Source organism: Alosa alosa, chromosome 16, assembly GCF_017589495.1.
Source record: "Alosa alosa isolate M-15738 ecotype Scorff River chromosome 16, AALO_Geno_1.1, whole genome shotgun sequence".
NCBI lineage: Eukaryota > Metazoa > Chordata > Actinopteri > Clupeiformes > Clupeidae > Alosa > Alosa alosa.
The window spans coordinates 19,590,966-19,602,831 of record NC_063204.1 but is presented as its reverse complement, the minus strand read 5'-3'; the positions used below and the strand labels follow the sequence as shown (position 1 = coordinate 19,602,831).

Sequence of the window (11,866 nt, the reverse complement as noted above, 5' to 3'; positions counted from 1 at the left end):
GTTACAAAGTCTGATAGGCACGTGCGTCTTTGCCTTTCAAAGTTCCCTAGATCTCAGCAAGAATGCGCCGTGCGACAAATTGACTGGATCCAATACGGCTCCGCTTATTAGCCTATCCTAACTGAGTGCGAAGCTGTGATTTTTATATTTTCAATCGTTGTATTAATCGGTTACCTCTGGCTATTTATGCCATGAAAGACACAATTGCACGCCAGTAAAATAAAACTCGAATTTAAACGTGTCTTTGCAATTTAGTGATTTAATTGACACGAGGACTCTTTGATTGTTAAAGAAAGGAATATACTCCCTGGAGGAAGATGATTGGCTTCGGGCAGATATTGACGGAAATCGGAGAGTTCGGGACTTTTCAGAAGCGGCTGCTTGTGGCGATATGCATACCCAACATCTTCTCTGCTTTTCACATGTTCTGTCAGGTTTTCACCGGTCTTTCTTTCTCCCATCACTGCAACACGGACTGGATCTTGAACGTTGGCCCTAATCTGACTTATGAAAAAGTATTAAACCTGACTGTCCCTTTGGACGATGATGGAGAGTATGACAGCTGCAAAATGTTTACACCTGTGGACCAAGACTTGGACACTATTGAAAAGTACGGGCTCAACAGCACGACCAATTGCATCGACGGATGGAGATTTTACGCACCTGAAGGAACCACCTCTATATTAACTGAGGTATATCATAACTTTATACAATTAATATATAGATGTTAAAGGGGACACTTTGGCTACAGGTAGGCCTCCATGCTCACCTATTCTTAATACCTCATGAGATATCGATAAAGAACAGAGCATTGACCAGCATACTGGCATGCTTACAAGATTCATTCCACATTTCAAAGTTACAGTGGATTCATGTTAACAGTTTATTTTAGGTCATCATTTATAGAAGTGTTTTTCACCCACTGTGCCAGATGTTACATGGCAACTGGCACCCATGTTAACTGGCTGCGTTGATGACGTTTCACGAGCGATGACGTTTCTTTGACAGATGTGGCCGCTTGCAGATTTGTCATTTTCTGATGGAAACTGGAGACGAACAAATACAAATATGCATGACAGATTTAAATGTCAAAATTGTCTGTAGTACGCTAAAAAAAGTAAAAAAAAAAAAAATACCCAAATAATAACTCCACGTGGGTATCGAACCTGCTTCCTGAATGAATAACCTCCTACATGATAACCATTCATCTACGTACTTGCGCCACGAACCAGCTGATAAGTTATAGTGAAATTTACTTGACTTAGTCTATACAATTAGAAAAAGTCAGCTGATGATTGTAGCTAGTTAACATGACTGATGGTATTGTCTTGCTACAGCAGTTGCCCAAGCCAGTAGGTTTTCATCATGGTTAAGTTTTCAAACATTTCACTCTGACTGCTGGTCAGGCTCTCTGTTGCAACCTAGTATCTGTAGCCTAAATTGAGGAAGCTTTGCTGGTCTAAAAAACCCAATTGAACCCAAAGCAATGTATAGGCATTAACCTGTTGCGCCACAGGAGAAGCACCAACTTGTGAATTGGGAAATAAAGTATAAAAAAAAAACATCAAACCCATGTTTACATGTCAAGCAACATTAACGTTAATAGCCTATAAGCCTAAGAGTTTTGTACGACGGAGTATTAGGGCCAGACATGAAGAAAGAAATATTTTTGCCATGGCGAGATTAAACTCGACATGTTGACTTTAAAGTCGACATGTCGACATTAAACTCGACATTTCGAGAATAAAGTTGAAATATCATGTCGACTTTAATCTCGACGTGTCGACATTAAACAGCTCGGGACGATTGAAAGGGAGAATGAATGAAACATTGCAGTTTTCTTCGAGTGCAACAATGATTAGACATACATCATGTGGACAAAACATAGAACATATTAACCTCCGTTGCTCAGCCAAATACTTTCCTGTTTTCACGGAGTTACAGGCTAAATGCAATGGTCAAAAGTAAACGTCATAGTTTATTTATTTATTGTAGGCCTATTATTAAAGAGTGTTTTTCATCTAAAGGTTCAACTTCATGCTTATGCACTAGACTAGGTATACTAAGTGCTCTCCCCAATCCCAGACTTTCACATTGCATGTTTGTTTGTAATGGATGCAAAACAGCCTGAATGTCTATGGAGGGATGAATGAAGCTGTCCTCCAGACCAGGCAACCATATAAGTAAATGCACACATATTCCCTCACGGGATCAAAAGAGTATAGGCCTATATACATATCTGTGTTTATAGCCTCCTATATGTATTGCAGGTGAGACATGGAAAAGCAGTTTTAGAAAAATGAGTTTTGCATGTTAACTGGAGAGTGACGGCCTGTGGGTCATGAAGGGCAGTTATTTGGATGTGCGGTGGCCTTACCCACGTAAAACAGAGTGAAATAACATTTTGTAGCCTACTATATAAACATTATATCATTGGAAACATGTATTATTCTAGCTATATAATAGTGCATGGTATAACCGCGAGATACAGCGCTTCACGATGACTGCAATGAGAAGACGCAATATCTGAATACCTGCAATCTAGCAATCTATCTGAAATAACACCTATTTGAAGTATAGGCCTATTATTCATGTCACATATTGTGTGTTAGTGTAGGCTACATAGCGTAAACTGTAGGCTATGTTTAAACTTTATTTCGAGTTTAATGTCCGCATACGTCGAGATTAAAGAAGATATCAACTTTATTCTCAAAATGTCGAGTTTAATGTCGACATGGCGACTTTAAAGTCGACATGACATTTCAACTTTATTCTCGAAATGTCGAGTTTCGAGAATAACATGTCGACTCGACATGTTGACTTTAAAGTCGACATGTCGACATTAAAGTCAACATGTCGAGTTTAATCTCGCCATGGCAAAAATATTTGTTGTCTTCATGTGTGGCCCTAATACTCCGTCGTAGTTTTGACTCTCCCTGTGCGCAAAGTTTGTGTAAAATATGGACACGTTATAGACTTCTCCTGCCCATTGCAGTGCAGTGTGCTTTCAATGCCTGTGTTTCATGAACTGAATTCTTAAAAGAATAGGCTGGTCAAAAGGATACACAATTAGGCAACACATTTTTTATTTGATTTATTTGCTGACGTTCATGTGGCTCTACAGACACTTCAGGTAGAGGCGGCCACAGCCTAACCTCAGTGAAACGTTTGTAAAACTTAATCATGATACTTTGAAGGCCTACTAAATGGCTTGGGCAACGGTAGCATGATAACATGGTAGCCAGGTAACATGAACAGCTATGTTAACTTGTTACAATTATAATGTTAGCTGACTTCTTTTAATCATACAACTGAAGTCAATTCCTATGAGTACCATCAGCTGGTTCGTGGCGCAAGTGGATAGACGTTATTACCATGAAGACAGGTCATTTTATTCGTGGTTCGATACCCACGTGGAGTTAATTAGTGTTTGTTTTTTGGGTGGCATATTCATGGTCCAATGCATGTAGTACTACATACAATTTTGACTTTTAAACATGTCATGCATATTTGTGTGCGTCTCTAGTATATCAGAAAGTGACAAATCTGCAAGCGGCCACATCTGTCACTCGTCATCAATCATGAAACGTCATCAACGCAGCCAGTTAACATGGGAGCCAGTTGCCATTTAACACCGGGGCACTATGGCAAGCGATTTTAACATTTTCCTGCTAGACTGGATATGTATTGCAGATATCTTTAATTCAGTTTTGCCTAGTCAAAACAAACATTTTAGATATCCGCAGTTGAATTCTTCCTATCCATAATTGTCATTTCAGATATCCACAAAGACATTCTTCCTAGGACAAATGACGCCACATTTGCCATTCATTTCTATGGGGTTTATCATTACGGATATCTACAATTCAGTTGCAGATATCCACTATGTGAATTACGGATATCTGCAATTGAATTGTAGATATCTGTAATTCCAGTTAGAGATATCTACAATTTGATTCTGACTAGTCATAACTCCAGTTGAAGATATCTTTAATTCACCTCAATTTAAGATATCTACATGTTCCTTTTCAGGTATCTTGAATTAAGTTTTGACTAGGCGAAATGACATTGTAAATATCTGTAAATGGAATTTTGACTAGTCAAAATGACGTTGTAGATATCTCAAACTGGAGTTAGGGATAGTCATAATTTGATTGTAGATATCTATTATCAAGTTATAGATATCTTGAATGAGTTTTGATTAGAGATATCTGAAATTGAGATATCTATAACTTTCATTCTGCCTAGTCAAAATGTAATTATAGATATCTTGAATTAGAGTTTTGACTAGGCAAAATTACTTTAGAGATATCTGTATTGCAATGCAAATTGGCCCGCATCCCACTTTAGGCGGAGAAGAGCGTGTTGTTGTTCAAATCATCAAATCACATAGCACCTGTTAACTGTTAACTTTGTAATTAGCACTAATTAGCACCATGTCAGAGCAGCCAGAGGGCGAAAGAGTTTTTAATCGTCTTTTTAATGCTGCAGCCTATGCAAGACAGGAGCTGGCAGCAAAAATTGATGATTCAATGTTGCTTTAATTTTTTCGATTACAGCCAACACTATTATAAATGGAGTTTCCTGTAGATGGTGCTGGTGCATTTAGTAGCCTAGGCCTACAGTACTAATTTACGAAACAGAGATCAAGCCAGTTGATAACGTGAGAGTCTAATAAACCTGAGTTTTAGTTATTTTAGATGTCAACAAGACATTACAGCCATGACTGCTTATTCTTCTTCCATTCATAGAAATAAGGAAATAAGCCCACTTTTTCTTCGATTATGTTGGGGAGGGGAAATTAGCTGACAGAGAATGTCTAGTAGGCCTAAGTAGATGGGCTCTGCTACGGAACTAAAGAGCAACGTCTTGCACAATAATTTGCACTAGTCATAATGACGTTTGAGATATCTTCACCTTTCATTCTGCCTAGTCAAAACTGAATTAAAGATATCTGCAATTGCCATTTAAGATGTGTGACGAGTTGAATGTTGTTTTCAATGACGTGATGACAGATATCTGTAATTCAGTTTTGCCTAGTCAAAACTAAATTACAGATATCTCTATCTGACGTTTCGACTAGTCACAATTACGTTACAGATATCTTGAATGACAATTCCAACTATCCAAAATGTAATTGCGACTTTAGTCAGAAAGACGTTGTTGATATCTACAATGTTAATTCCAGATAGTCAAACTTAGCGGGTAAATGTTAAAATCGCTTGCCATAGGGCACACTAGTGTGCCATGAGAGATCATCAGGTGTGCCGCAGAAAATTACCCAAATGTCACTCACTGGTCCAGAAAAGCAACTGTTGCATCAGAATTTGTAACCACATGCTCTCATTGATTGTATGATTGCACTATTTGTTTTATGCAGGCATTGTACAACGGGGCCCCATATCCAGTATTCACAGAATCATCACATATCCAGTTCATAACAACAATTAAGATATAGTCACCTACAAATGAAACAGAGGGCGCTTGTTTTATTGAGCAGGTCTTGCATAGAAGCCATAATAAGGCCATATCTGTGTATTATTTGAAATTTTAGGCTATGGTATGTTTATTTTTTCTTCAAACAGGATGTTAGTGTGCCGTGGGACATTGTAAGTGTCAAAAGTGTGCCGAAAGGTTGAAAAACACTGATTTATAGCCTTCTCTCTGTGTCTCCAACTCAATGATATATGAATCCCAACTAGTTTTGAATTCAGATGTCCCTTACTGTAGCCTACACAAGGGGGTTAGACTCTAATTCAGACCATGCATGCAGTCAGACTGACACCATAGAATGCATGGGCAAAGTTGCAGCAAGATGCAGAATTATAGTGTAGCCTACAGGTCAGGGTGCCATAGTCAGATTAGGGACAATGCAGCTCTGTTTTAGGTAAATAGATGCATGGGCTAAGGCATACAAATAAATATAGGCTCTCTGTGTTCTGTTTGGTGCAATTGGGCAGATTCACGTCTTTGTGTCTTGTATAGATATTAGAGCAGCATAGGTTGATGGCTGGCAAGCACTACTGCAGAGTGACTTTTTTTCTCTTTCTCACACACACATCTCCCTTTTCCCACTCCCTCCCAAACCAAACGTCCTCAGTTCAGTTTGGTGTGTGAAAATGGTGGACTGAACGAGGCCTCACAATCCATTTACATGGCTGGACTCCTGGTCGGAGCCCTGGTGCTGGGGCCGATGGCAGACAAGTATGTCTCAATTGTCCTTTGATTGGTCAGCCAGTCCACTGTCTAATCGATTTGTATTTCAATAAAGGAAAAAAAAAACAATCACAGCATGTAGAGATACGTAGGAAGTATATTAAGTTTTGTACAGTTACCACAGAACTATTGCACTGTTAAGGTATGAGTCTTGTCTTGCAGATATGGCCGGCGGTTTGTCGTTTTGTTGTCCCTGCTCCTGCAGTTCTTCTTTGGTGTTGGTGCAGCCTTCTCTCCAAACATATACGTCTATATCGGCCTGCGATTTGTTGTGGGTGTCACAATATCAGGGATTGCCATAAATGCATTTGTCCTAGGTAGGCTCATTCCCCTGAAATCTTACATCTGCTATAGCCACTATTTGTTTTCACTCTCACTGTAGTATCATTTGTATTGAAGTTTTAAAGTTTAAATGTAAGGAAAATGTGTCCTTTGATGCTGCTGTGATCTCTATGTTGTCATTTGTAAGGCAGCTATTATCATTTAAAATAAAACAACTGCTGATCTGCTGATCTGACTAAGCATTTTAAATAATGTGCCATTGGGGTTTTTAGGTGGTAACTTATGTGTGCACAGTGCATCTTTGTTTAATAGGCAACCAGAGGTTCCACAAACCTCACCAAGCAAAAGATACAGAAAATATGCAAAACATCAGCCTGGAAGCCAGCCCGAATTTACCCCGCCCATAATCATTTCAGTCTGGCTAGGCCTGGCAACTAAAAGTCAACAAAGTCATACAAATACACAAAACAAGCTCAAACACATCCCTCTTTGGTCTCTTGTAGGGGCTGAGTGGTGTGGCACCTCCAAGCGTGCCCTCTTCACCATCCTGTCGCACTGCTGCTACGCACTCGGCCTCATGCTGATGTCCGGCATCTCCTACGGCGTCAGAAACTGGAGGCTTCTGCAGCTGGTGCTTTCCGCCCCTGTCGTTCTACTGGGTGTGTATTATTGGTAAGACCTGGCCGCATGGGGAATAGTTTTTGGCCCGTACCAGACCAGAGAGGAGTGTTCAGCTACCTTTCCGGTATTTTAGCGATGGAATGGAGTTTATCCTAGGGTGACCATTTCCATAACACCAAAAAGGAGGACATTATGAATAATGGATAATAATGAATAAATCAGGACTGTCCTCCCTAAAGCCAGACATCTGGCCACCCTAGTTTATCCTGAAATGAAAACTGTTGTTATTTGTTACCTGTTACTCATCCTCATATGCCAGTAGAGCTTCACAGAAGGGTATTGATGATACTGTACATACAGTACATGAAAGGAGAGGGAAATGTAAGCAATGCATCGTTGGGCTTTTTCTGCTCTGTAAAGGTAGATTGCAGTCAGATCTGTATGGTCACTGACTATACGCAGTGCAACATACAGAGGTGTACTGACATCAGACTGATGAGTAAACTTCAGGCAACTACTAGGATGAGATTAACAGATTTGTGGAGTGATCCCTTTAAATGTTGTATGAGTTCAATGTATATCTGCAGTTTAAATATGAACAGTGGTAAAAGCATTATGGTTATAATCCCACAGTAACTGTACAGTTGTCTCATCTTGCCCACTTAACCAATCATGCATCTTTGCTACTGTGAAGGATCCTTCCAGAATCAGCTCGTTGGCTCCTTACACAAGGCAGACAAGAGCAAGCGCGGAAAGAAATTCAGAACGTTGCTCGGGTGAATGGAAGAAATGTCCCAGAATCTCTGCTAGATAAGGTATGTTCTATAGTTCCATAGCTCTTAGTTATGGATGGTGCATGTATTTTGTGTTGGTGTGTTTATGCTCAGCTATAGTACACACAAGTTGATGTACGATTTCTCTCTCATTAGCTGGAGGCTGAGAACACGGCCAAAACTGGCAACATGTTGGATCTCTTCAGAATAGCCTACTTGAGAAAAAGAGCTCTCATCATGAGCTACATCTGGTTAGTACTTAGCGCTGACTTGGCTGCCCAAACCAATGGACGCAATTCAAAATCATTCAAAGGCTAGAGAAGGCACCAATTCCAACCCCTGTTAGGGGATTTTGTGCTCGCCTGTGTAGACTTCCTTAATCTCTTCTCTTGTCCTTTCTTTGCAGGTTTGTAACCAGCCTGGTCTACTACGGGGTGAGCCTAAATGTGGGCAACTTTGGCATGGATATATACCTCACGCAGCTCATATTTGGCATCGCAGAACTTCCGGCCCGCCTGGGCTGCTTCCCCCTCATCGAGCGCTTTGGGAGAAGGATCTGCCAGAGCATAGCTCTCTTTATTGGAGGGACGGCATGCCTGATAATTCCTGCCATCCCAGAAGGTATTTGCCCACAGCTAACTGGCATCTGGCAACTGTAGCTCCATGTGAATTAAGAGCATTTGGAGATGCTCAATAAATATTTTGGATAACATAGTGGGGAAATTATGTAGGAATGTTATTCTGTGGCCATTACAAATTCGTTTGTGTAAGTGCCAGCATTTACTTTTTAGTCATTTTGTACATCAAAAATGCCTTCCCAATCTACTGCAGTCCACAAAATGTCAAACATCTTGTAGCACTTTTAGTTCAGGACTGTCGTCAGTGTTATTAGAACAGCATTCCCCTGTGACAATATTACCCTTTACCCCATTTCTCTCCAAGCACACACACGCACACACCGACACACACACACAGACAGACAATGATAAATGATAGTGTGTGGCGTACTTGCAATGTCACATCTGGTGCCTTGCATTTGATCTTAGGTGAGGAAAGTGGATTGATACTGGTTAATAACTGGTTGATAACTGGTTGTTGAGAGCCTTTGTAACTAGTTTGAGCTGTTTCAGTCCTCCTCCCTCTAATTCTCCATGCAGTTGTGTACACACTGCACCCGTGATTTGGTACAGAAACTGGCCATACTTGATCCAGTTCTAAATACAAGTGTAAACAATCACCAAGATGCACTGTCATCCAATCACTTGCTGAGGTGGTCCAAGACTCATTTGACTACATATCGTTTGTAGTCTAAATGCTAATGTGCTCTGATGTGTCCTGGGCAATGGGAGTTATGATTAATGTGATGTTGGCAATAGCGGAATCTAAAGTGGTCAGGAATTTCTCTGGCTGTACACCTTGAATACATGTGTAAACAACGATGTGTCTCGGCTGACCACTTGTGATGGGAATCATGGGCTCCCCCAATATGCATTCTAAAAACAAATATAAACAGATCCATAATTAATCTTCTGAATGCTGAGTTTCAGTCTTCTAATGCTGTGTATGGTCACACTGGTAATGCACATCAAGACAGTTAAAAATAAGTTGAAAATATAACCTTACTGAAGCTGTTCAAAAAGAACTGACCACATTACTTACTCTTAAGTCCCTGCACTAGCTTCCAGTAAGTCACAGAATTGACTTTAAAGCACTGCATTGGGGACATCCGTGGCCTACTGTCTAGGGCTCCGGAGTTGTAACCGGAGGGTTGCCGGTTCGAACCCCGACCAGTAGGAACGGGGAAAAACCTGTTAGTAAAACCTGCTGTTACGCAGCTGCTATGCTGCTCAGCTCTGGAACCAACTTTCAGATGACATCAAAAAGGCCCCAACTGTAGCCAGTTTTAAATCTAGACTTAAGACCAAACTGTTCTCAGATGCTTTCTCCTAACTGCACTGAGTTGCAAATTCTGACTCTGCTTTGAAAATTATTCTACCTTATGTTTTTCTTTCTTATCTCTTATGTTTTCTTTTTTTTCATTATAATCTTACCCTTTTAAACTATTCTTTGACAATTGCCCTTCTATGCTTTTATTTGCTATTACTGTTTGCTTTTGTTTATGTAAAGCACATTGAATGACCTCTGTGTATGAAATGCGCTATATAAATAAACTTGACTTGACTTGACTTGATAGCAAGTCACTCATATAGCGCAGTAATATGCTAAACAAATTGCCACTCAGAGTTATAGGTATAGAATAACGTATTTAGAAGGCACATTTTCATATCTCTACAATGTCTACATGGCAGATTAGTAAAGATAAGTGCTGTGTCTCCTAGACCTTCCCATCGTGGTGACGGTGATTGCTGTGTTGGGAAAGTTTTGCCTGGCTGCCTCCTTCACCATTGTGTATGTGTACACAGCTGAACTCTACCCTACGGTGATGAGGTGAGTGTGCATTTAACTGATTTCTGACGTGTTGTCCAAGGAGGTATTGTATAGACTTGGAGATTAGGAGGTTAAAACTACCATTAATTTCTGTAGGTGATGTTATGATAGGTGCTTCAGCCCAGAAAGTGCAAAAAAAAGAATTTAATTTAAGTAGGGCATTCCACGCATCATCCTTAAAAAAGTCAGGAGACTTTCTGGAACCAGAGTCTTTATTTTTTGATAAAGTGGATAAACTTTTGATAAAGTGGATAAACTCTAATAAGGTGATGAGGTGGATAAACTGTGTTTTCTTGTGAATAGCCTCCACTATACTGTATCCCTGGTAAAAGCCTGTACAAGAAAACTGCCTCTCATGGGCCCTCGTAGCAATGACATTTGACCCAAAACGACAAAGTAGAAGCCCTTTTATCTGCCCCTCTTTTGTCTTCAAATTATCACAGCAGCAACAAAGTTTGCCCTCAGTTGACCTAACCAGGTGAAACAATTTTAGAAAATCTGTCAGTTTTTTTTTTTTTTATTATTATTTTGTCTTTTGGCTTATCTTTTTTTTAATTCTTTTGATCTAGTGTGTTTTGCCTTTTCACTCATATTCATTTCAGTGTTTTTAAACAGGAGTTGTTTTATTTTCTGCATGACTAGAAAAGTGACTTGACTCGCCTCCCACACAGGCAGAGTGGTGTGGGGCTGAACTCCATGTGTGCGCGCGTGGCCGGCATCCTTGCGCCCCTGATCGGGCTGCTGGGGGTGTACCACAAAGCCATCCCCATGATCATCTATGGCTCCCTCCCGTTCTTGGGAGGGGCGCTCTGTTTCATGCTCCCTGAGACCCTCAACAAAGAGCTGGCAGACCACGCCGACCCAGAACATAACCAGCAGTGAGTAGACCCAGTGCCCACTTTTACCTCCCCATCTTTAATAATGTATAATAATGTGTATGGTAATACTCTACTATCTGTAATGATAGAGTATTTGAGCCTGCAGGTGTAGGCTACTATTAAGACTGCAAGGTGTGTACTGTGGGTACAACAGTACTATTTTGCACAGTTGACTGGCATTGTGTATAGAGGTTTAAGGTTAACACACTCTGTTGTGTTTTTGTAGAAAACATGAAAGTGTAGGCCTACCTTGCAGTGGTGAAGAGGAGAAAACACTTCAAACTACCAAAATGTGAAGACACCAGATCATGTTTTAATGGACAATTAAGTAATAATGTACTTAAAATGTATATTATTGATTTAAAATGTCACTTAAATATGAAATTGAAATTAATGTTATTCAAGACTTATTTGATGTTTTAATATTCACTATGATTTTAAAATATCTAACATATTTAATATATTTTAATAAACTTTATAATAAACATTAATTTGTTTATTTTATAAATGAGGATTTTCACTCTTTGTCTGTGTGATGTCACAGCAGTGTTGGTTTTGGTTGTCTGCATCATCTCATGTTTTGGATGGAATAGATATATCTATGCATCTAATTATTGTTCAAAACATTTACATTTTAATGTTTGAATT

The 11,866-nt window shown here is 39.8% G+C and overlaps 1 protein-coding gene across 1 annotated transcript; it reads left to right on the top strand.

The window, feature by feature from the left end:
* The first annotated feature begins 29 nt into the window (after positions 1–29).
* slc22a13b (solute carrier family 22 member 13b) lies at positions 30–11,614 on the top strand. Its single transcript, XM_048266321.1, has 10 exons — positions 30–692; positions 6,101–6,204; positions 6,379–6,533; positions 7,002–7,170; positions 7,814–7,934; positions 8,049–8,143; positions 8,299–8,513; positions 10,232–10,340; positions 11,012–11,218; positions 11,445–11,614. The coding sequence occupies exons 1-10, from the start codon at positions 318–320 to the stop codon at positions 11,512–11,514; spliced, it is 1,620 nt and encodes a 539-aa protein (XP_048122278.1). The 5' UTR covers positions 30–317; the 3' UTR covers positions 11,515–11,614.
* Positions 11,615–11,866: the final 252 nt, after the last annotated feature.

Coding starts and splice junctions, on each gene's coding strand:
- slc22a13b (XM_048266321.1), top strand. CDS start 318: ATGATTGGCTTCGGGCAGATATTGACGGAAATCGGAGAGTTCGGGACT. Junction 6,205..6,378: donor CTGGGGCCGATGGCAGACAA/GTATGTCTCAAT, acceptor CTTGTCTTGCAG/ATATGGCCGGCGGTTTGTCG. Junction 11,219..11,444: donor GACCCAGAACATAACCAGCA/GTGAGTAGACCC, acceptor GTGTTTTTGTAG/AAAACATGAAAGTGTAGGCC.